The sequence below is a fragment of the Ischnura elegans genome, chromosome 4 (genome assembly GCF_921293095.1).
Source record: "Ischnura elegans chromosome 4, ioIscEleg1.1, whole genome shotgun sequence".
Taxonomy (NCBI): domain Eukaryota; kingdom Metazoa; phylum Arthropoda; class Insecta; order Odonata; family Coenagrionidae; genus Ischnura; species Ischnura elegans.
Genome location: NC_060249.1, coordinates 130,408,626 through 130,435,233, shown reverse-complemented (window position 1 = coordinate 130,435,233; position 26,608 = coordinate 130,408,626). Strand labels below are relative to the sequence as shown.

General features: G+C 37.6%; 1 protein-coding gene across 8 annotated transcripts in view; it reads right to left on the bottom strand.

Annotated features, from left to right (window-relative positions):
* Window positions 1–10,808: 10,808 nt before the first annotated feature.
* Window positions 10,809–26,608, bottom strand: part of LOC124158055 (ceramide phosphoethanolamine synthase-like) — a 63,263-nt gene continuing 47,463 nt past the window's right edge. For 4 of the 8 annotated variants that reach the window (XM_046533222.1, XM_046533225.1, XM_046533224.1 and 1 more), the window contains exons 2-8: window positions 21,500–21,649; window positions 21,120–21,211; window positions 20,840–21,028; window positions 20,539–20,685; window positions 15,733–16,305; window positions 12,065–12,187; window positions 10,809–11,968 (exon numbers count right to left, since the gene is read on the bottom strand). In XM_046533222.1, the coding sequence (XP_046389178.1) occupies window positions 11,846–11,968; window positions 12,065–12,187; window positions 15,733–16,305; window positions 20,539–20,685; window positions 20,840–20,941 (1,068 nt within the window). In that variant the 5' untranslated portion in view covers window positions 20,942–21,028; window positions 21,120–21,211; window positions 21,500–21,649 and the 3' untranslated portion in view covers window positions 10,809–11,845. Of the gene's footprint in view, window positions 11,969–12,064; window positions 12,188–15,732; window positions 16,306–20,538; window positions 20,686–20,839; window positions 21,029–21,119; window positions 21,212–21,291; window positions 21,467–21,499; window positions 21,650–21,991; window positions 22,090–26,608 lie in introns of those variants that run through there. The other 4 variants (XM_046533223.1, XM_046533227.1, XM_046533228.1 and 1 more) reach the window with 4 other exon arrangements.

Below are 26,608 nucleotides of genomic sequence, written 5' to 3'. Positions count from 1 at the left end.
CTCCGTGTGATGGCACATTTAATGGTATCATTCATTCTGTGGCTTCAGTCAAATGGAAAGATCGTGTCAGGAAACCTTGATGAGTGTATTCAATAGATGTTAATTAACGTGGAGCAGCTACAAGTTGTGCGTTAGCCACTAGTGGGTCACACTCTAACCAGTCGCTTTGGTGCAACCTAATCAGGGTATACAGCCAATCAAAGCAAAAAATTCATGCATAGTTCCAGGTTTACCAGAGCAATTTTACAAAATAATCTCACGTGATAGCTGTAACAGATGAGAATTTTAAAACACCCATATATTTATGCATTATTTTAAAGCCCTAATTTAAATATGTACTCTTAATAATATAAATTTTACTCTTAGTTTATGAATGCCTCACTTAATCGGAGCGTCATGGCATTCATTGTTCTTTCACTAGTTATACAGATAAATATTTTTTTAACCCTTTCCTGCCGGTGGCTACAATAGGACTTGGAAGTTTTCGTGCTACGCATAGCATGAAAATATATTAAACCTCTCTGCACAGAGCTCTTTTTTGGGGTGAGTTGCCTGGGTGTATTTGTCCCTCAGATTTGGGACCCAGCTCTTAGGGGTGCCCATCCCTCACCCTGGACTACACCCTCTAACCCTATCAAAGCACAAATCCATGGTCAACTTATTGCGTTACCAGTGTTTTTTTCAACCAAACATTGCACTTGATTTTCAATAGTTTCCTCTTCTAAAAGAATTACTAACATTTTTTAAGCATTGTGGAATTTTAAACGGGTTTCTAGCATTAATAACAACAAAGTTAGTAAAAACAAGGTAATGCGAGGCTATATGTCCAGAACTCTGTAATTTTTAATGCTAAAATTTTGCTTAAAAATTGCTTTTGCACAGAACAAAACGAAGAATTCATTTCATTGCATATAAAGTTGTAGTATGCACAAAATATATCGTTGAAAACACTATATGGACAATATAGCCACTTCGCAACAGATTCCTGCGGTGTGGATGATCATAAATGAGTGGTAGGGTTGGGCTTACTTGCTGAGGAGTGGCTCTGAGGACTCGCTCAGCTGGGTCTCAGGCCGGACCTGAATGCATCTAACAATTGCTACCTCAGCAGTCACTTCCCTTCCCTCGCATCGGCCAGAGCCGAAGACCAGTCATTTGCCTTGAAAAATCCACAACAGCTATACTTGACATCAGGCGTTCTGAGTATGAAAAAGCCCATTGGCCCACCGACGCAAATGGGTTAAATAAAGTGCAATTTAAAATGTAATCAATACGTAGTAAAGTGTACATACAGATAAAATTGCCTATAATATAAAATAAACAAAATGTTAAGAATATTAGACTAAATGCAAGGAAAAAAGAGTTTTAAATAATGGAGCAAGACATAAGAGGCCCAATTGATAAAATAAATGTAACAAAGAACTGCTTGTGCGTTCTAAAAATAAAATTAACATGTAACTGCATGGCACATCTCTGAGCTGGACTAACGCAATCAGTTGTCGCTTTACCTACATGTCTAATGATTTCGTGCTTTGTAGCTTTGAATTTCTTCTACGTTTCTCTCTCGGTAGTGAATATACAACTAATTTGCTCGAGTGAAGAGTAAAAATTATTTTTGGTGTCTTAGTGGAAATTAATTATGAAACATAATTTTTGGAAAAAGTCAGGTTCAACAAAATAGTTAGTTATTCTTTATTTTTCCAAGGACAAGCAATAGGTTGGTTATCACACATTGTATTCAAAAGTTATATTTATTCAATGCAATTGCATTGCAATAAAATATTGCATAGTTCTTTGTTCAGATGACTCAATGTCTTCTAGGTTTCACTGCCTCGAAATTTATTCAGCAGCGATGGTTTTGCTGGCATTCCAACCAGCATATACCAGTGAAGTAATTTACGCCCTTTTGTAGATTAGAGAAAAGATATACTCATGGCCTTTGTTCCAAATAGAATGAACTTCTGTGTAACTTTGTTAAAACATAATTACTTTATTTTGGTTGTTACAGGTATAAACAGTTCATTTGTGGAAAGCCTGTGTGATTCTGTTATAGTCTGGTGTGGTGCAATATATGTAGCTAGGCTACCTTCACCAGATTCAGCCTTTTCAGGGTGAAAAAACCAATTGCCTATGACAGGCAGGATGATACAAGTCACTGAGACTAATTAGATCAAGACTTACAATCGGTATTCTGGAGAGGTTGACAGAGATGATAAAAATATGAATTGTGAATTGAATCTTAGAAAGAAATGGTAATCAAAGCCACTCTTTTTCTGCTTTTAATTGGTATATCAAAATGCTTCAAAATTACATGAAAAGCAAGGTGAAGTTAGTGGATCTTCTCAAATTCCATTCCTGTGCTCAATTCCATAGCTGTGGGGACTCATTGCATTATATTGAGACCTATGGTATCACAGCTATGTCAGGCAGGAAAGAGAGATCATCTCTAAGGTGCAGTCTGGGTACCCACCATGGCACTCCTAGTCCTCTAACTTAATACCCGATTTTCATCCCAAATAATGGATCATATATCATAATTTGTAAAGAAAGAAAGGAAACATGCTGGGCCCAACACCACGAAAATACCATCTACTACTGTAAAAAATTAAATCTCCACCATAGGTTTTAACCTAAATAGTGCACTCATTGGTGAGTTAACTAATATCTGAATCAAAATGATGACTTTTCAATATTGAGTATATTACGGTAATGGTTTCATTATTCCATTGGCTCCTCATTTCCATTGCGATTCACTAAGGTTCATGGTGCTACGCCCTCGGTTCACAGTCAAACTTGGATGGCAATGCTCGGAAGCAGGGGTGCAGCTAGGAATTAAGGATAGGGGGGGGGGGGTTTAAGCACAACTAATACATACATACCGGGAGGTCTGGAATACCCACTAGGGTTAGCAGGAGGTGTGGGGGCCCTCTCGCAGAAAAATGTTAAGATAAATGGTGAGTTTTATGGCTTTCAGAGGGATATTTTATAAACCCTTACACTACTCTATAAGTAATATTAGGTAATCCAATTAAGTAAAATGGATTAAACTTAAAAATTTCTCCGAGCTCTGGGGGGGGAGGGTTTATCCCCCAAAGTCCCCCCCTCGCTATGCCACTGCTCGGAAGAAGGCCTTCAAGGAAGCCACTGGATCAGTGGTGAATCTCAGGCTCATGCCCCACTTGGTGGCCTAGCACCATGAATCTCGGGACATTGCACTGAGAAAGAAACAACCGAGGTAACATAGGCGTCTTTCCAGTGGCCTAGAAAGCCTAAAGTCTGCAATTGAATTCCAAGGGCATTTCATTACCATTCACATTTTATGATTGAAATGGATTGCATTTACAAAAAAACTGATGCCTCCGAGGATCGATCCTCTCCTGACCCTTTGGGCCTTGTCGTTGCTATCCCGTCGTAGTTACACTTCTGATTTTAGTTAGAGTCTCGAAATATGAGGATTATGGGAACCCTGACCCCATATTATAATGTCTTAAGAATGACTATTGATGTGAATGGTAAAGAGAAAAAGAAAATTGCAATTTATGAGCTGGAGAAAAACCTCAGTCAAAAGTTAACAGGAATGACAGCATTCATTACCTCATCGCTACAAAGGAAAAATTCCACTGGGAATACGTAGTTACTTTAATTGCTGTAAACATACCAAGGGAGAACTTGGATCACGCATCATAGGCAATCTAACCTAGACAAAAGAAGCCCTAGAATAATTAATAGCAGCGGGCATAACTTTGTGGAAATCCTTTATTGTAGGAATAGAATAAATAGAAACTTGGCTATTTCCACAAGGTAATTTATTATTACCGACCATGGTTTCACTATCGAAACCACGCCCTATTCCTACAAAGCTTTAGAAGGCAATAGATTTGCTGCAGCCGGATTAGGAGTCTAGTGCAAAGCATCTGAGCCTCAGAGGGAAACTGAGAGTGAAATCAATTAAGAGCAGGTAATTAGGAATATCATCAAAAGAGGCAAAATACCAAACATCTCTATGTATAAGAGAAGGCAATACCAGAACAGATTTGGCACCACTATCCACATCTTGAAGTGGAAATAGCCAACGCTCTTCCTCCTTTGATGGAGATATCCTCAGGGCTGACGTACTTCTGAATGGTGTGCATCAATTCAGAGCTTCAAAACGGGCAAAGTGGAGGGAGGTTCATGTCAAGGCCATCACCAGAAATATGCTACATGGGAAGTTCAGTGGGAGGGTATTTGCTATAGATTTGTTTAGACCTCCAAAGCATTTTGGAGGGGGGTTTGAACATTTGGGGGTTCTTTTTCTTTACTATGTCCGATGATGCAGGAGAACCAAAGTTGTATGATGCTCCAGCCCAAAAGAAAAACTACTGTACAAGAAAGAAGTCTAGCGTTAGGAAGCCTCTACCATAATTTTGAGATGCATATATAACCTCAAATGAAAAACAATATCATTCCATTCTAAGATGTCTGGGGTCCAGAAATCATCATCATCGTTAGTCAACAATGCTAAGATTAGTTTGATGCAGCTCTCCATTCATCTCTCCTATCCACAAATTAAAAATGAAAATTTATTGGAAAAAAAACAATGACTGATTTCTACAACTTACCTGTACATATTGACATCTAAAATAATGGGGAAAAATATTTTCCTCATCATTGCAAATTAAATAAGAGAGACAGCCAACGCATTACTTTAGCAAAAATGCAGAAATTAATTCTTATCCTGAGCTTTAGGGTGAAATAAGTTACATTTACCCCCTAAATCAGTAAATGTAGAACATAATTAAATGCAATTATTGGACTTAATTAAAGAGTGGTGGTGGGCTGCTTAAAATAATCCTTGATTGACGTCTGTGGCTTTGGTGCACAGCATTTGCATCAGCAGATAAGCTTGGTCGTACAACCAGGATTGATTTGCAAGTACGTACGTACATAGGCTTGGTTAGGCTATTTTCATCATAAAACTGAGTAAGTCATACAACTGAAGGTCGCACAATTGAGAGTGACTACCCATAGAAATGCATGTATTCATAGGCGGATCTAGGGAGGGAGGGGCACGTGCCCTTGCCCCAGACCCTTAAAAAATATTCATGATTTTTAATACGGTCCCATTATCATTGAGTTCGTTTTGTACTACGAGGTATCCTTGTGCCCCCCCCCCCCCATAACAAAATCCTGGATACAGCCTTGCTTGTGCCCCCCCAGAAAGAAATCCTGGATTCGCCCCCGCATGTACTTATGTTGACCTGACCCACTTCCATCCAACAACTGAGAGAAAGGTCATTCAACTGAGGTTCCATTGAATCTCGTATTTGCTATTGATACATGGGTTATAGGAGCTAAAGTATGTAACAAGAATCCAAATGACGATTAGATACAGAAGAACAGAAATATGGGTGTCTATCTCACAGAAATTATGACATCAATTTCAGCAATCAGAAGAAAAGGGAGTATAGAAAAAGCATACCATCCTCATATCAAATGAAGAATGGACAATATATGAACACTACAGAAGTGCGATATAATTAAGTATCTTCTTTGAAGCCATTGTTCAAGAATTCGGTCAGTTTTATCAATTGGTCCAAAAGTCTACTCACGCTACTGAGAGGCTGGAGCCATGAGTAATGCAGGTGCACATATAAGCAATTACCTTCTAAGAAAGACATCTATGATGGACATTTCAACTGAGAGGAAACGGGTTTACCAGCAAACCTCACAGACACAAAATATTGGAAGGCATTAAAAATGAGGTTGGCCATTTGCATTGGTACAAAATAAGTATAGTATTGGCAAAACCTTCTAAATTAAAATATGAATCTAAATTAATATATATTATAAAATAAGCTCCGATTTAAATATGTAAATAAATATCTCACCATTATTATCACCATACAAACATTTTAATGAATGTATTTATAAGTTTATCGACAGCAATTAATTATCTTCACATAAAATTCCTCACAATGTCATTTACATATTTTCCTCCATTCATAAAATTACACATGATAAGACAACATACTCTCTCTTGGAGTTCCGAATTCATATTGATTTGTGAACAATTTTGTCCATGAAATCTTAACAGATGTAGGTAATATTTAGCAATAACAGGGATTAAAATTGAGCTTTTCTTTCGATGCATTTGTGGTGGAACAATCTGAATGTTTACATCATACTTAATATGCACTGTAAAAAAATGGACATTAGAAAGTTGATGTGATTTAACCCAAAGGATAACGCCTTAACTGTACCCATAATTATTTTTTATATCATTCCACAATGCCGTGATAAGTGAGCATCGATAACGTTGCCACTATAATGGACATAAGTAGTTTATACAAGTCAAATGATTTATTTCACTCCATATCTTTTTTCTCAGAGCATATAACTCTTCAGCCATGAATGTAACAACACAGGAAGTTATTTGTTTCACGCAGAAATTAGGATGGAACATGAGGGTAGCAAAGCCTGTAAATCCTCAGAAGATTGTAAATACCTATGTACATTTGAAAAGATTCTGTAGCATTTTCTCTACAACAATTAACAAGTTGTAGCATCACATAATCACTTAAATTTAAACATATACATATTATCGATTTTAGCAAAGCGAAGCACCATTGTATTAAAGATAAATGTTAGATAAACATAAGTCTATCATTCATTCCATTAGAGCTGTAAATCCTCAGGAGTTGAATCATGAAGTATTCAATTACAAAATAAACTTCAAAGAATGAAGTCCAAAAAGAGCTTTCATTAAAATATCTCAGTCATAAGTGATAATTCCATCACAAAAAACCAATACACATGCTACATAAAATTCAACACTCTGGTGAACTATATGTATTACCTAAATGTGACAAAATTCTTGAGCACAATTGCATTTTGAGACGTTACATTTAATTTTGGACATACTTAATGGTGAAAAACACTCATATTTCTGGTGATTAAGTTTGGTTTGTTAATGAAAATATTTTTTGATCTAATTTTCATGGCCTAGTTTGAAAATATATTGCATACTGTGTATGCATTATACTTTGATTTTAGCGAAAGAGTTATATAAGAACCTCCACCGACATTCAGGAACTTTCGCTTTAAAATATTTTTAAATGTATTAACAGAGAAATATTTAGTTAAACAATTGAAGCGTTAGGAAAACTCCATAGGCGTTTATAGCTTAATTGAAAGAAAACTTTTGAAGGAATGGCTTCACTGCCAAAAATAGTGGCACTGATTGCTTTGATAAACTATGGAAGTCAAACATTATGATAAGGTTTTAGCAGCAATGGAAAAATCTGTTGAGATGCGATTTCAGTCCTATCAGCGTCTCCATTATGACAATGCAAAAATGGGTGAGACTAGATGAAAACCTGCTGAATGGTTTTGAATTGAATTTAGTAGTGCTGTGGGGCTACGTGAAAAAAAATATATACTTGACGATAATATTAGAGAAATTAAAGCATTGAGAACACAGGAATAGTTCAATGCATTAAAGTTGACAAGACACCCACAGAAAACATACATATTTACTAAGCATGAGTCGATTCCAATATTTTTCGTTTCCTATTCTTTCAAATCAATTCCCGGTTCAGATTCCATCAATTCTTGTTCCACCTAAGACGTGGTATATTGATTTGTCTGTAGCATTGCCGTCATTAAAATTTGAGAATGAAATTGAATAAAATAACAATGACAAAAAAGCAGCCCAAAAAGTACATTTTTTAAAAGAATAAAATAGCATTATAGAATTAAATCCTCAGCTTAAATGAAATAACAAATAGTTTAACTGTTTCAGACATAAATTGATAACTTAATAATGTGCAGAGCACAATGTAATTAAAGTTAGACGATTCTTTCCAGCATTACTTATGCCATTCTGATGTTTATACATTTCATTGGCATATGATTTAACTATATAAGTAATTTCCTTAGGGATGTACACCAATGCACACTTTAAAAAAGACAAAAATATAAAACTTCTCAAATTTGTCATTTGAACATATATGAAAATACTTCCACACATTTTAGTGCAATGTTCACAAAGAGAGCACTCGAATATCAAGCTGTGGCACTTGCGATGACACGTGCCACAGCCCTATCATGACAGTTCTATCAGTCCTCTTTCGTGCAGCTATAACTGTTAAGGCCACATTGCACGAGAGCAGCTGCTGTGACCACATTGTTGCTCAGCTGTGGTGGCCAAACAACAATTCAGTGCTCGGTGCATCCACATACAACAGAGCAGCCTGGTGGGTGCGTCCATGGCTGGTGCAGCAGTTGGCCTCCATGGTAGCAGCCAAACGCGATCTGCCGAGTTTGGCCTCAGGCCGTGGCGGCTCACGCCTACCGAGCTTCAACTCTCTCATTGGTTGCATTGACGAAACTGGGCGAAGCAAGCACGAGACGAATAATTGATAATAATAAAGAATATTCTATTGACACACACGTGAGTTTCTATGAACAAAAAAAGTTTTATAAGAAACGCAATCTTGGTGCGTTTTATCTTTTCTTCATAAACAAACTTGCTCTCGGCGTGTTTTTTATAATCATCAGACTCCAAATAAAATTATAAAACATAACCTTCATTTTGACCTATTTCAGGGCTAAAAATTGGTGGTCCAGATGATTGTTCCGTAAGCAATAGGGTGGTTTCCTATCATTTTTTTATAGCCTAAATCGAAAGATTATAACTCCTGGATATCTATTTTTCGCGATAAACCGAAAAGAGAAAATTTTCAAGCCCGTGAAAACGTGATGGCTAAGTAGGAATGATGGGAAAAGTCCGTGTGACACATTTCTGGTTCCCGCTGCCACCCTGTGAGGTGACCTTGAGGTGAGGCTTGAGCACTGATACGACGCAGGCTGCTAGCAGGTAGCATAGTACCCTGCTAGCAGGTAGCGCTTGGCTTAAATATGGATTATTACTACCTTATCAAACGAAGGAAACTTTCTGACCTTAGACAATTTTAATAAGTGATCATTAAGAAATGTTTCCCTGAGCTCTGTGACTTATGCATGCGTTGGTAATCTCAGACAATGTAAAACTCCGTATCTACTCGTGTAGAAACTAGGTCCCTGTGACGTCACGTGGAGTGGAATCGCATGGGCGCCAATCTGGCCTTTTTCAAATGAGTTTAAAATTGACCATTGCATTCATTTAAACTGGGATTTCTAAAACCAAATAATTTGTATATAATGAAAACCCTAATGGTAGGTAACGAATAGCAATCAATGCATTTAGTTTTCTTTGATGAAGGAAACTACCCTATTCATAATTGCAATAATTTGTTTTGCCATGACCAGTTAATAGAAAAAAAAATGCATACATTGCTCTCTTATCTTTTAGCTAGCACCATTTTTTTTCTTTTGAGAGTTACTCATGAGCACGCGCCATTTTAGGGTTTTTTGGTTTGTTGCTCTAGCCAACATTAAAATATTTCTATTGCTGCTCAGGTATGTACATAGCGGTGCCTGCAACCTGGGTTTATCCTCCACTCAGGCTAGGATGCCATCGCAACTGCTCAGGTGTGTGGTGGCCTTTATGCCCCAAGCCTATAGTCTACGTCCAAAATATTTATCTTCTTAGAATCGATGGAATGGAGAGTTGATGTTTGGAATCTACTCATCCCTAATGTTTTCATATTTTAACCAATGCGTATCTTAAATTGCTGAGACACAATGTGCTAGATAGCATACAAAATCAAATATAGATATTGAATTACACAAAGGCTAACAGAGAAGCAGATATTATTTGCAGATGCAGACAACATTTAACTGCACACTGTAGTTATAAAAATAAAACTAGTGCAAGTATATTAGGAACTGACCAGCAGAAGTCGAGATGAAATAAAACTATACAGGTTGGTTTAGGAAGTGCACTTGGGCAGTTGTGGGGTAGCGCAAAATGAAAGCCAACAATGGGTGTATGTATGACAGTACTTGACATGATATTGATGCAGGTGGAAGGTTAAGACCACGCCAATATACATGCTCCACAATGAATGCATTGATAATTCATCGTGTTTTCATCTTATTGCATTACAAAATTACGTAACACAAGCTATCGAATGGGTCTTCCACAACTACACCTCCAAATCTGGGGACATGCTAAAAAAAAGTGACACCACTTGTGTAAAAATTCCCTTTTCAATGAAAAATGTAGAGATTTCAACATAAATAGAGAGTATCTATCAATAGGTATTCACATCCTTAGCCTTAATTGGCAAAAAATGACCTCCAATACATTCCAATTAATGGCATCCTTCACCCATCTCGTTCAAATACACTCATCCCTATTAGAGCTATTAATTAATCCAAGTCTTATAGGTTACGAAGCAACAAATAATCATAATACATGCATAGGAATTTATTCGTCCACTTGTCCTCTGCCGCATGTCAAGTTGGACTATCTTGTAACTGCTTATTTATACTCAATCACAGAAGCACTCCTAACAGCCAAAAATAAGAACACCAACTCATGACAGTACATTAGATCATTGAATTTGATTCTAAATACTCTTGCTTTCATTTCCTGTCATCAGACTAAAAATGATGAAACATTAAAAGTTAAATTAAAATAATAAAACATATAGAAGGATTAACTATAAATAGCATTCATGAATTTATGATAGAAAAATATTTTAAAATAAGAGGGCAAAAAAATAATACAAATTATTCAACTTAATACATTTAATAGAGGAAATACTTACAACTAGAAGTCTTTCTTAAGTAACTAGAAACTTCAAGATGAAGCTGAAGGACTCCTCAAAAAAGTAAAAAAAGGTACTTTTTAAGTCATCATCAATTAAAATATGAACATGCATATTTCCACAAAAAGTTTTAATAACAAAAACTATCATAAATAAATGCACAACTACAGCATACATGAAAGAATTTAAAAATTAGATCAAGCTGCCATCAAAAATGGAAATCAATTGACTACAATTCCAAAAAATATTACCCTGAAGTATTTACTTCTGAAGAAGGCAAACTGCTTTCTGGGATTTGACACCCATGACTGAGTTGGATGAGAATATTTCAAGCGGAAATGGAGGGCACTGGCTTTTTCCAAGCAAGCTCTGCTGAGAGTTGCACCACATTTTCAAGTATCAACAAGAAAACTGAATGGTACAGATTTGTTTTCAAACAAACTTGATTCATTAATGGGACTTAAGAAGAATGAGTTACTTTCATCCTAAAAGTGAAATATTATCTCTTATTACAGGTAAAATTTTCAAATTTCATGTGGCTTTTTCATAAAAGCTATAAACTCTTAAAAATATTTTTTTAAATGCTTCCATATGCACCATGGAAATTTGAAAATTCTCTTCCCTTTGAGGAAACAAAATAGGTGCTTATGAGGAGAGGAACTCCACCCAAAGACAAATTTAATATACATCACAGCAAGAGAAGAATGATACTGGGTTTACAAGCATAAATTGACACATCAAACGTATATATGTACTAATTTACAAATATAATATTCACAATTTTCCTTAGAATAAATTTTCAATTGGAATTCTCACATCTCACGAAGCAAAACATTAACGACACGTACGTACCAGTAAAAAAGATTCCATTCATAAATTACACTTACACCTAATTCCAGTAGTATTGTTATCCATGGAGAGAGCACCTGGTACCAGAATAAAGATTGATAGCACAATGTTCACCATCAAGCCGCTACACATGGCTCAGTTGGTGCCAACTCAATGGACATGCTAATAAAAATGGCAATGCTCCAATCTGGGGCAAGACACACCATTAGCCAATGCTAAAACCTGCACAAACCTTTTATGCATCTCAGTTAAGACATTTTCCAGGTAAGAATTGCATGCAATCCAACCTAAATGTACACCTATGCTTCCACCCGCTCCGCAGACATAATCAAACCTCTAGCATAATGAATGTGAGCATTTGTGACAGTGGCAAGAACAATAAGAACAACAAAACCCGTGTATTGAGTCCACCTGAGGAATTCCTGCAAAGAGTAAATTGAGAAAAAGAATAAAGTTTGATTACAATTTCATCAGAGAGTCACAAAAACTGTCCCCACAACAGTGAGTCAGTATCTTACCCAGAGTTTGTCCATAAACACTGAGATGAGGATAACTTCCAACATTGCCTGAGGATTGAAAACCTTCCAGAACCAGGCAATAATCCACAATGATGAGGATTTAAAAATTTCTAACTGGAGGACCTGGAATAAAATGCATTCTATAAGTTTTGCACAGATGGAATCAAAATGAATGGAAAATCAATCAACATGAACACTTCACAGATGATATTAATACCTTGGACAGAAATAAGAAAGACACAGAAGCTACAGAAAACAATTAGAGAGCCAAAGGATTTTATGTTTTCCCAGTGTATTGATTGTAGATAGATTTCTCACCTCCCTCACTGGGTACCAATGAAATAGGTCACTAGGGTGCCTCGTTTTACCACTTTTTTTTAGGAGCGAATCGTAATACCCGGCAAAAGTTGCGTACCCGGGTGGGTATTGCAGATATGATTTTTTTTCAAAATCGGTTAATATCTTCTGTTCGCCATTTTGTCTTGAAATTTCGAAATTTTCAACGAAAAACGTTAAAAATGTAAATAATTTAAATTTGGTTTCAGCAAGCACTCATTTTTTCCAATGGTGTATAACATTGGCCTTTCCTTGATATTTTAGACCAAATACGTCAGCTCTATTCCTTTTAATTATCGAGAAAATGACCTTTTATCGAGTCCCCGAAAGCAGTTTTTGTGGGTAGGCAACCCGCGACACGCATTGTCATTCTACGATATGTATGCGATAAATGACGCGAAATAGAGATGTTTTTCAGTCAAAAACGTGTAAATGATAGTCCGACCTCCGTCGAGTGAACATCGTGAATCTTCTCGTGGAGCAGTGTTGCTAAACCTCACGCGTTCTCCTTGTATGTGACTAAGTAGGTATGCCTTCCACCAACAGTGCCTCATCCAGCGCGGTAGCTGACAAAGTCATGGGCTTCAGTGAAAGGATTATTCCCAATGCCTTCCAAATGAGTAGGTATATTGCCTTGACGCCGTGGCCAAAATACCTGTGGCCACCTATGATAAAGTTCAGTGACAAAGTAGGGCGGCTATGTAAATTTGGCAACGTTACGTTCGCTCCTCCTCCTCTCTCTCTCTCTCTCTCTCTCTCTCTGTCTCGGTACTACCTCTCCTATCAGCGAATCCACCGGAGAGTGTCCGGGCTCTCACGAAAGCTCACCCGCAGACATAAAGTGAATAGACTATAAGTGCTGTATATGGTGGTTGAGGAAAGGAAGGTTTTAGCGGAGATAAAGAAAAGACAGTGAATGGTGTTAAAACAGTGCTTTAGGGAAAATGCTCGGCAGAGGGGGAGGAGAAGGAAGTGAATAGGATTCATAGACATAAAGAATCAAAAGGAGAAATTAGTACATAATTTGAAGAGGGAAGTTCAAGATGGGAGCGGAGACGGTCAGAGTGATTCTCAAATGACCCATGCAAACCAATGCCAACTGGTAGAATTATTTATTAATAGAAATTATCATCATAGTTTCATAGGGCCAAGGCAATTTTGGAAGAAGAAGGCCTTGCAGCTTTATATGCTATTATGTAAAGTATTGGGATGGGTACTCATTGCAATCATGGGTAATTCTGGTTCAAGTCCACGTTAAGGAATATTGATTGCTCTCACAGAATTTCCACACTTTGTTTCGACTTGCTGTAGATGGTAAAGATTATGTTGGATAGTCGGTAATTATTAAAAATGAAAAACTCCTCAAGCCTTTCATGAGCAATTATTTTTTTCTAGCTTGAAAATTATTCACGATGTAGAAAAGTTTAAAATTTTATCAACATAGTAAATACAGAATAATTCATGGGGTGAAAGAACACCAAAATTTTTTGTTTTCGAAACTCCTAATTAAAAGAATATTAAGACACAATGAGTACAATTGTACTACAACAGACTCCCGATTATCCGGCTGCGGTATATCCACGTATGATTTTTCACTTTCGCTCATTATTTTCCATAAAAAAAATAAAATCGGACGCAAAATCACCAGAATTACTGCATTAATTAACTGCATTACACAAGGCTTATTATTACCGTTAGAGTCCCCTTCGTAACATGGAAGCGATCGCGCTTTAGCTGAATTCACAGGAGCACCGTGTACCTGTTTTCCAAGCCTCGCAGCGTGCGACCGAGCTCCGTGATCACAGATACACGTCCCACAGCGTTGTAACCCAGGCAACTTGTGCGAGAGGCGACTACGTGGCGTGGTGCCTGACAGTGTAGTTTCGGATCCACGGATGTGTGGTTTTTGAAACCAGGCCTTACATGAAGCATTGATAATACAAGTACCAGGGGCGCAGTGAAGATTAAGGCTAGGGGGGGGGGGGTTTACGCACAAATAATACTTAGGCGTGTATTATGCATGTGTATATTGCATACCCACCAGGGTAAGCAGGAGTTGCGAGGGCCCTCCTTTAGAAAAATTTGAAGAATAATGGTTCAAAATGGCGAGTTTTACGGCCTTCTGATGGGTATTTGAATAATCCTTACACTATTCTGTAAGTAATACTGATCCAAATAAATAAAATGGATTAAACTTAAAAATTTCTCTGAGCTCTGGGGTGGTTTTAACCCCCGAAACCCCCCCTCCCCCCTCGCTGCGCCACTGACGAGTACAACCATGTTATCGCCACTAAAAAGATCGCGAACTGGCAAAGAAAGCTCTCAATGAGTCCGGGAAGCACTCTTAAATAACAGAATAACTGCATAAATAATAATTTATATTGTTAGTTTTACGTAAATTATGAACATGACAAGACATTTAAGTCAAAGGTTTGGGTTATCCGTGTTTCCTGATTATTCGTGCAGTCTCTCCCCACCATCGTTAGCCATTAGGATAATCAGGAGTATTGTCAAATTACATCTTTAAATAGGGATTCAGACATGGTCACCAATGAAACACCAAATGTTGATTAAAAAGAGAAAAAACAATGATTTTGAGCAAATAACACATTATTGCTAAAAAATAACAAATTGTAAAGAAAACACAATGAAAGAAAATGGTAATTCATCCATTAAGCTATCCATTAACATAATTTTTCTCCAGAATTTTGAGGGCAAATAATTTAAATAAGCAATAGAAGAAACATTGCCTTGGAATTCTTTGCTTTTATTACGGGACAAAATTTTGATATTGATTGGGTAAAAACCACCACAAAAATTGTATTTTTCAAATATCCATTCCCAGTGCACCTATGTGCCAAAGTAGCTATATACTCTCAAAATTTCTAGGATCTATCACTGATAGATTGGGCTGTGCATTGATTAACCAGTCAGTTAGGATGAACTCCCTTATTTGGATTAAAGAACATACATACATACTTTAGACCAACTCTTCTGTTGTTACATATATCATGAAAGATAAATGCATTTGCTTTCCTCTGAAGTTCAAAAGCTTTCCAAACACAGGCACTTATTGACTTGGATAATTTTTAAACACATAATTATAAGAACTTTGCTTGAATCTACAAAACAAAAGTTAACTAAGATTTAAAGAAAGCTGCGCCATCACCCAAGAGCATGTGGTCGTATAGCAGTATTGAAACCTGAGTTAGTATGAAATTAAAGTGAAATTTTTATTAAATTATCATCATCATAAAATTTTGGACCAGACTCCACAATATGAAGGACAAAAGAAGAAAAGAAAAAATAAAACAATGGAAGATATTAATTACCTTTTGTTCATGAGTGGGGACTTCGGTTTCCAAAAGAGAGTGATAATCTCCCAGCGTCTGATTCCAAAAAATGGACCCAAACAGCATCTGAAGGCCGGAGCAAATGAGCACTATGACCACATTCCTCACGTGGAGCACATTTGAATTAGTGATGTTTGAGGTCAAATCCACACTGGAGCTCCGATCGCCACTTTTCAACGTGTTTATGAGTGGTATGAGCACTTGTCCGTCCCTGTTCTTCAACCTCATGAGAGAGGGCGCACTGTTTGAGCACAGGAATATGAATGCACCAAAATAAAACGCAGCTGACCCAATGGCATCGCACACGCCATCAAGGATGAATCCAGAGGAGTTCATGTCGAGGTAACTGATGCTGTGGTGGGCACGTGCCCTCGCCACTGTCCCATCTAAGGCATCGAGGAAGAAGCGAACTTGGAAAAGCATGAAGCCCACTTGCCTCAGAGACAGACGGCTACTTCCAAAAAACCTTATTGCAAAAAGGGATAAAATCACATGGCTGCCACTGATCATGTTTGGGGTGATGAAATAAAAAGTTTCACTGAAGTTGGTCACCTGAAATAAAACATTGAAAGCATTAACAGAAGAAAAAAATGCCAACAAATTTTTGGTGGACATGAAGAAAATTTTTAAAGGAGACTTTATTCTCTACTAATATAAACTCAGATCATAAGTTTTGTTATTTTCTTTTATGACTTAAAACAACTTATTTAACCATTAATGGCTGATGATATCAAAGGCACTGATATTGAGGATGACAAAATGAGGAAAACATCACAGTAAAACCCGTCACTTAAGGACATAAATGGTCTGGGAAAATGTGTTCTGAATATTAGATATGTCCTCAAGTAAGAAAATGTCATTGAATCATATATTTTTTTAACACACATCATTCTTCTGGAGCAATCAAAGGCAGCTTGCATAAATATAAACTATTACCTAAAAATTCAAACCTGAAGAATTAATCAGACAAATATGACTGCTTTTATTCCTAAGGAAATAAAGGATAAGGATTTTAGGTAAAAAAATGAAGTCCTCAGGATACTCTTCCATTAACAAGTTAGAAAAACAATTTTAAACAACTGAATGCTACGATAAGAGGGGTAATTATGCAATTCCATATTCCATATAAAGTCCACTACCAACAAGACCAACACCAGGGAGGGGCAGCACGAAACACTTTCCCTTCCTGGAGAAGTGCCAATAGTCAGTGGCTGCCACAGTTTAAGTGTTTCCCTTCCCAGGGCCTGCTTCATTCATTTTCCCTGTGAGTCCTTCACCTTCGCTGGTTCACCAATATCGCTCTCCTGTTTCCTCTGATTTTTCTGGCTACTTCCAGACGAAAAAATTCTTGCAGACTTCTTTTCTCTACTTCCAGAGAAAAAATATTCTGGTAAAGATGGCATTGACCTCATGCAAGAGGTTCCACCCTTATTCAAAAAACTCCCCATCTGCTGGGGAATTCAAAACTGTCCCTAAGTCAGGCGTGTATGTGAGCAAGAGTGTGCATAAGCAGAGGTTCCACAGCACTCAAGCTCTAGTGCAACAAAACATCTCGCCTCAGAGGCAGTGGCGGATATAAATGGGGGCACGCACCCCCCACCTGGCCCGTATTGCCAAACATTGCAGAACCACAATTGTAAATTTTTTATATCACAAGATGGCATTGTCTTTTATGAGTGTATAATCACTCTAATTAAAACTTTCTTAAACTTGGCATGCAACTTGAGCGTTTTTTCATTTAGATTAAAGTAAAGGTAGCTCAAGATATATTTCGTGTCCCCCCTCAAGTTTTTTCTGTATGCACTATTGCCTGGAGGCAACTTCATAACAGGGCCTTCGTAACAGACGTTCCCATGACAAGGTTGTCAAGAATGCAATTGGTTATTGTTTAGGAATTATTTATTATTACACATTATGTGTAAAAAAATCCACTACCCCACACTCAAAATCACTCTCTTCCAGGGGAAAAAATCAACAGCTCTAAATTCATGGGCTAAATGGCACTGTTTTGGGGGTGCAAGCTGCCTGTGGACTTTCAGTTTCTCACCTCAATTTGGACTACATACTTGTTGAGCTTATGTCCTTTAGCCACTAACAAAGAGTTGCCATCAAAGGGTTTGCATCACCAAACATCACACGTTGCTAACTGTGAAATCACACTTCTACGGTAATGACACTGTGCCTTTCCAAGTGCTACCTGGGCTGGGCGGTGAAATTCTGAACATCGCAAAATCATAAAGCAGGAATTTTTCCATAAGGGCCACCAGAGACTTTATACAGACTCAAACCCGGAAATGAACACGGACAATATAATTTGTTATTCCAAGTAAAATACATGTGCTATGAAAATGTGCTTAAAATCACCCCAGTAAAGCAAATCAGTGCACCAGGGAGTGGTGCCATGGGCTCAGCTGCCATTAGACAGATCTCCACCCATCAAAACCAACTTTGCTTTTTTCCCTTCAAATACTGACTCATTCACTATCCCATTTCAATGGAATTTTGTGCCTTTGCCAATCCTTACTATTTATGCTAAACTTATGTGATAAGAAAATTTCATCATCGTTCATAGCAAACATTGAACTGAATATTACACCTAAAAGGATGGCCACGGGTGTTTCAGCTGTTTCTCTCAATATTGAGGTCAGGTTTTCTTCCTATTTTCTTCTCTACCTGGATATTTATAAAAATAATAACATATCCTGTTAGTTTTGCATCAATATTTGGAAAAATTCCATTCCATTTCAGGTTATCATAGGGGAGCTTTTCCTGCTTTGGGGGTCGCTTAAATCCAGAAAAAATTTTCATTCTTAACCTTTTCCCAACTAAAGACGAAAATATACATGTGGACGTTTCTTGACCCAGGAGACCAAAGCCATATATTTTCGTCTGAGGTTTTCTTACGCAAGTCAATGAATGCCGAATATAAACGTTTCCTAGCTCTCCCCCTTTCATTATATTACCCCTCCTAGCGGTAAGGGACCATGGTCATACAATTGTTTATCCAGTCAGGTTTTGAAATAAATATTTCTTCTTTTCTCAAGAAATGTAAACTAAGAATTGAATTCTTTGTCTTTTGAGCAGTGTTTACAATTTTTAAATGAAATCTACGATAAATATTAACTTATATCTCGAGTTCTGTATATGGATCAATATGGAAATTGTTGCTGCATTAAATGAGTTAATATTCAGCTTAGAACTTCGTTTAAAATTTGACAATGCTCTGAAAAAAATGAGGAATTCAATTCAAAGTCTGCAATTACGGGCAAACAACAATTATCCATGTGCCAAATACATATAAGCAATCCATAAGTTGACCGCGAACCAATGCCGCAGGTAGTGTCATAAACCCAGAAAGGAGGGAGCACAACTACTCTCGGAGTCCGAGATAATGCGGAGTCCCCGCCAGGAAGGGTCAAAAAAGGTTGGAGCTGAGAGCTTGAGATTATCCACAAGACCCTTCTCAACAAATGTCTCCAAAAACGCTCCATCCCAGGGGAAAGAAGAGTCTCTAGCTGCTCAGTACAGCAGTCATGCTAAGACGAAAAATCCACCATCTCGAAGGGGTTAAGGTGCAAATACAAAGTGCATTGGTATAAGGAATATGGTCGGTGGCTTAAGTTATATTCTTCTGTCATGACCTAACTGCATAACTAGAATCAGGTCAAGGATAACATATTTTTGTAAGAAATGTGCAGGAAACTAGAAAACCTTATGGGTCATTGTGTCCCATGTCCGTCCTACTAGGTAATGTGACACTCATGTCCTTCAAGTTTTTAACAAGGAACATTTCATATTGTAGTCTTAAACACATAGGCTACCTGAGAGCTCAATGCCAAAAAGACAGCTGGTACCATAGTGCCATTAGTTATGGATGCAAGTCCGCCAATATCCTGGCATGTCATAAGTAAATAAACTACTTATAGGCTTTCACAAGACTTAGTCACCCTTTTACTGATAAGAATAAAATTTCCATTCCAACTTCCATCATGTCATGTTGACTCAGAAATATTACCCTTATCTTCCTATATTTAAGTTTTAAGCAAATATTATCTTGATTCCAAGAGAATACAATACAAAGTTATATTTACCTATTAAATAACAATATTATGTCCTCAATAATGATTCAACCCTCCGTTAATAGCACTCAGTAAATTACAATTGGTTGAGGTACAATACACATAATAGGACATTGGAAAGTGCAAATTATAAGGACACTTGGCAATAAATTCCTATAAATGAATGTGTCACAGACAGATCATTTCAACAAATACTCCCTTGTCTTTTAAAAGTTTTCTTGAGTTTGGGAAATTTCAGCTCTTTAATTTATAAAGCCATGTTTAGACGATGCATCATTACCCCCATTACCCAAGTAGGAAGGAGGTGCAACTGATGCTCAGATTGATGCACAAAATTAGAACAATGCCTATTACCTGGACATGATTTCAAGTAATTTTGGGCGTAATTTTTATGGGGAATGTGTAACATCTACACCCATGCCGGTAAATGCATTGAACATGTAAACATGTATTAAGAATTTTCCATCATCATTAATAATGGAAAACTTCGGAATTAAATGAGTATAAATTACTTTCCTAAATGAATAATGAATTTGTAATGCCATTTCCCACCTTGATTCTGAAATATGTACTTGTCTGAGAGCAGAAATACAAGTAAATCTTTAAGAGGGAATGAGATAAGCACCACGAGAAAATATCATACCATATCCCTCTTTCTATGCATTCAACTCCATAAATGTTATTAAATTAAATTAGTAACACATACCTTGTTGAATATGACAGCCAATGGCAAATAAATGTAGTGATTTAAATGGTCTAGTAATAATGTTTTCATGGCTACCTTGGCCATAGGGGAAAATGAATTCTCATCTTGAGGATGCAACGTAACATTTCCAGTTGTGAGGGTGATAGCCTAAAAAAAAAAAAACATGACAGTTCTCACTTTAAAATCATGAAATGAAAACAAATCTACATATAACCTCATAAAATGCCAAGTTAATCTGAATATTTAAAGAATGCCAAAAATTTCAATGGGAAAAAATGATGATAACATATCTAGTACCAACCTGAATTTTGTGGTAAAAGGCAACATCCATCCATATGAAATAAATTAGAGTAGAACCAGCAATTATTTGCAACAATTTATTTTCCCAAACGTTAATGGCCATTTTAAAAATATCTGGTCTGTAGTTAAGTGGACTTCTTCATGGGAGAGAAAATCTCCCCATCTATATTGGACAGCACTAAAAAGAAACCTGAAAATAAACAATGCACATTTAAGTAATGAACATTACTTTCACTTTATAATTCCTGTCATTCCCCTCAGCAGAAATTATTTATACATACCTTAGAGATAATTATCTCATGACATTCGCCCACTACCATAGCAAAAATACAAGATGAGCAATAACCAAATATTCAGTCTTCAAATACGACACCTAAGAGGGAGAGAAGAAAAAATTGTGAGGGCGTTTTAGATGAACTTTAGGACAGGAAGACAAAAACAGGGGCAAAATACCTAGTCGAATGACATTTACACTTAAGCTACGATGGCACTCGCAATAGATCAAGGGCTACTTCGAACTATTTGCTATTATTTCACATCTCTATAATATAATGACACATTGACTCTTATTTATTCTCCAGCAAAAGGCAAGCGGTTACAGTATACAGAGGAGATAGAGGTTAAGCATTGGTGAGTCTTAATGTCACTAGTAAAATCATACGGGCAAGAGTCGTGCTTCTGCTGACGGAATCGTTTCTCGGATATCCCTGAAGGGCTTCTCTCGTCACTGGGGGCGAAGGTTCCCCACCGGATCGACCACCCACTGTCACGAGGCTTCAAACAGCGATGAGGGTGGCGGCCGCATTTCGTCCTGCAAAGAGGATAATGCACTTCAATGGCTATGCGGCCTGTTTACATAACACAGAGATGCAAGTTCACGACAGGTCCCTTATTGTAGGGTACTCAAAAAAAGTATAACCAGATTCCCAAACAACAGTTTCAGAAAATCACCAAATTATTTTCTATAGAGGACACGACAAGAACAGAAATTATGCTGCAGCTCAACACAGATAAATAGGCAATTACTAGTTCAATATCCCACGTAAATAACTTCGTAATTTCTCACTCCCAATATTTCGGAATAAAAATATTGCACCCTTAACCCTAGCGTCATTCGAACAGCACGAGAAACAATATAACGTTCCACACTTACCTCACCATAATATTAATGGACAGTAAAAACTACAGAGGCATGTGTAAGCGGGGAATTCTTCCCCTTTGATCATCTTGCCTACGTTGCCCTTAACCCTGGCAGGGTATTCAGGGTATTTCGATGCTCTCTTTTCACCACAAAGTCCCGCCAAGTTTGAAAATGGTGAATTGAGATTCTCCTTGTTTTCTTGCGGCCGCTCTTCAGCGGAATTGTTCAAATGATCGCATAAATTCTTGAAAGTAAAAAAAAAAACTTTTGGAATATTCCGCCGCGTCAATTTTTGGGTGGCCCCAACGTTTCCCAACCGATGCTGGTCGCTTTTTCAAGGGAATCGGATAAATTCTGCAAGTGTATCGAAATAGCCACTTTCGTCCCGGGGAGCGAATTAGAGAACTTAGAGACATTGACTTCACCAGTATTCAGTTCGCACCACTAAACTTTCAGCTAATTTTCTCATGCATATAATTCTTTATCTGATATTCATTAGCTACTAGTCGGTCGGTTTTATCACCTCGTCATTACCAAGGAAATTATGTTTCATTAAGGACTTCAGACTAAAATAATTCTCTACGAAGTCACTAAAAGGCCACGAATGGAAATACTCATGGTTTCCTGAGGAATTTATTGATTTTATGTGTGTATTCATAACTATAATAAACACTCGAGCTTTGGAGTGATCATCGCTTTTAAAGCCATTTTTCCAGTACTTTTTCGATCAGGTACTAGTAGCAGTGACGTAGCGAGGGGTCCCCCCCCCCCCGAAATTTACAAACACATTTAATTTGCTTCATGAGAGAAAACAAAATATTTGAAAAATCATGAATTTACAAAAGAATTCTTTGAAAAATGAAGTTTTTTCGATAGTTAAAAGTGTTAAAATTAGCTTAAAACCTTCTACTTGGTATCCTGTTTTTAAAACATTTTCCTCCCTGGTTTTGGACCCCCCCGAACAGAATTCCTGGCTACGCCACCGACTAGTTGTACCAAAGTTTCATTTAGGCCAGATAGCTTCGGCGGTGGCTTGGAGGAGAAAAGTCTTTGCCATGCAAACCGAAGGTCGTGGGATCGAGTCCCGTCAAAATAGGCGATCATTTTTCAGGAAATGGACGAGTACTAACTGTTTTATTAGCTGTATGGGCCAATAAGGCAATGGGTCAATGAGGCAATAATTATTGCGCTTTTTTGAGTGCGTTGGGAATATATTTAAGTTTAAATGTCGAAAATAAAATTCAACCCGATCAGATACCTAAGAATCAGGGTCCATATTCTGTATCTTCCAACCACTCGCTTTGGTAGCCTTTCCGTTTGCTTAAAAGGCTGGCCGACAAATGGAGACTATCATTCGATTCTGTGCGCACCCTACCGGTACAGCTGCGATACCCACGGTCCAAGGGCCGACCCAGGATCATAATTAGGGGGGGCAAGCCAAGTTGTTATATTTTAGTTCGGAAAAGATGGATGAAACCAACGTTTTAAGGAAATTATAACAGCGCTTTATTAATTTGAGATTATTTCCTTGAAAAAATAGTTTTATTTTTGTTACATATCTCATACTAATACGTATCATGTTTCGTGGGTTTAAAAAAATTGTTGAATGATTTCGTTTCAATTCAGTACTGATTTTTCTTAAAGACTTTTGCGAATTTTGCTTCTAGGGGGGGGGGGCTGCTCCCCCCTGCCCCTCGCTGGGTACCCCCATGCTAGTCTCCTAGAGTCCTGCAGACAATCGTTACGGCAGAGAGAAAGTCGGTTCGCCTCAATGACGCAGGCGACATGATACATATGTAATTGAAAAACGCCCTAAATAAACAAACTGAATGTTTTACGTATTGAACTGGTGATACTTGACATTGACTGTGCTGCATTTCATACACATACGTAACTTGTAATAAGAAAGTTGAGAAATATTACGTTGAATTCATTTAAGTCTTATATTTAACAATGCTTTTAAATCACGTCATATTATTTCTTTTAACTGCGACAGTTTTCAATCCCAGTGTCTCACTGCTGGAATCCTTGTTGTGGGCTGCTACGGTGGGTAAACTTCTTTCTTGTCACGATATCACAAATTATAAAAAGAGATATTTTTTCTCGCACTGATTGACCATTTCATGGCGAATCTCGTGGGGTGGGTTTGCAGGATAGAGAGAGCTCATCGGTGAGGTATGGCTGTAGATGGAAAAGCCCATACCGATCGGTGGGAACCGACGAAATACAGAATAAAGGCTTGGCCTCCACGATTGTTTACTGCTTACGAGATTTTCGAGGGCATGGCATTAAAACCATTTAATCAATAGTTAATAGGCATACAAATGGCACAACGGGGTTATAATGCCAATGTTCATGATTACCATTTTCTATTTACATAAAAATACGATCACTGAACGCAAAATATAAATGAATTTAATAGTCCTTATCGAAATGTCCAAACTTACAATTAGAGGAATAAAACTCTGCATGAGGATTTTATCGATTTGGAAATGAAAACAAATAGGTTAAGATAAGTGGTAAAACGAGGCACCCTATGCAGGAGCCTATAAGTAGGGGGACCACGGAGTAGGATCATTTGGCCACTAACAAGTCAGCCAATCGGTGAAGATGACATCTTACATGAAGATGAATCTTACATGACGGTTGAATAAAGTTGGGTGATGTACCTGAGGAGCCCTATTCGAAACAAATATGGCGGCTTTTGTTCACACAGGGTCTGAATCCATAAGTTTTAATTGATTCATTGAGAAGACGAGAAGTTTCCTCAATATTTTGTTGATATATTCATTGAATTGAAGAGGAAATCAACTTTTTATACTTCTGCAACCTTCACATAACCGATTAAACATTCCGATCGACACCCACGGCAGACACCGACCTTTGTAATGCGATTTGTAATCGCTTTAGGTGTGATTGCATGACGTAACGTAATAACTGAATTTGAGAAATACTGCACGAGATGTGCTCTATTTCGCAGAGAATATAATTTTTAATTTAGATACTCAAAAAAACCTAAGACAAAACAAGGTTCTTCGCATTACTGACTTGCGACTGAACAAATATTTTTGCATGAACTTCTTCCACAAACGCACATCGTGCGTCATTTTTTTTGTTTATTTTTCAATAAGGAAGCAGCGACGAATTTATTTTTTGTTACACACCTTAAATTATTAAATAAAATATGCTTTTGTATCATTAGAACCCAGGTTTTCATAAAAAATATGAAAAGCAATACATTATCTTAAAAGTGAAAATCTCTTCGGCGGCACCCATGGCACACTGCGACAACCGATTAGGCTCATGAACCAGGACAACCAGGACTGCCTATTGGTCGTAGATTTGAGTACCCAGATGCTATGATCCGACAGCCGTACGATATAGCACTATCCATGGGCGCAGCCAGCAAATAAGGCTATGGGGGTTTTCGGCGCAACTAATACTGGGGGTCTCGGGGTGTTGAATTCCCGCCAGGGTAAGCGGGAGGTGCGGGGGCCCTCCCCCAGAATTTTTTTTAGATAAATGGTTAAAATAGTGAGTTTTCGGGTTTCTGAGAGATATTTTATTAATTGTTACACTCTCATACATGGATAATAAAACGATTCAATTAAGTAAAATGGATCTAACTTAAAAATTTCTATGGAGTCGCACACTTCCCTGCTTTTATGACTGGGTGACGGGAAAAAGAGTGAGGATTGAGATGCCCAGGTTAAATGGCCAAGGGGTCATTTGAATTCAGGTTCCGTTCGCTTCCGTTGATTGGCTGATTCACGGCTGGCAGCAGCTGCCCGTCTCGTTCGTCGCCCACGAGACGTCGCGGATTCTCAACGGCGAAGAAGGGACTTGATTTCAGACATACACACACACCGACCTAGCTGAAGGGGACGGGGTCATAGTGCCCACATCACTTGGTGCATCGTGTGACGTTGGAATCTTGAGGTGGAGCATGGAAAATATCCATCAGTGACAAATCGAAAAATAGTACAGTTTACATGTGTTACTTTGAACCTAGAGTCCCTATTTCTCCTAAAATAAAAAAAAAGAAAAGAAAAGCTATAATTGAATTACCTTCAGAAATGAGCACGCAATTAATTTCGTTAATTTTTATAGCCCATTTTTAAATAGCAAATTTCCCTTACAACGGGGTAGCTCGTGGGTAGACGAATGGAACTTCGGACTACGCTAACGACATTACGAATGTCACGTAATATGACTAGTCTCATTGATGATCTATAAGCAATAATGCCATTTTATCCAGCTTCAAGAATGGATATTTTTATATCGGAGACGCTCATCACAATAAAATGCTCTTTAATTTTCAAGCGAGTCCACTTATTTAAAAGCCTTCAAGCGATCGAGTGCTTTCCACTTTCTCTCAAGTAACAAAATCGAGGAAAATATATCACGTTATAACTCACTAAGTACTGCAGCCTCGATCTCAATATTTTTCTTAACTCAAATTAACACACTTTACCACAACTCTATGAGATTAAATGCAATTACTGCAGAAGTCTTAGAACACGATTCTTCAACCTGGGACCCCCTGGGACGAATGCTGGCCGCCGGCTAATTTCTAACGACTACAGATTATTGCACTTTGAAATTATATGTTTTTTTACATTTTGTTGA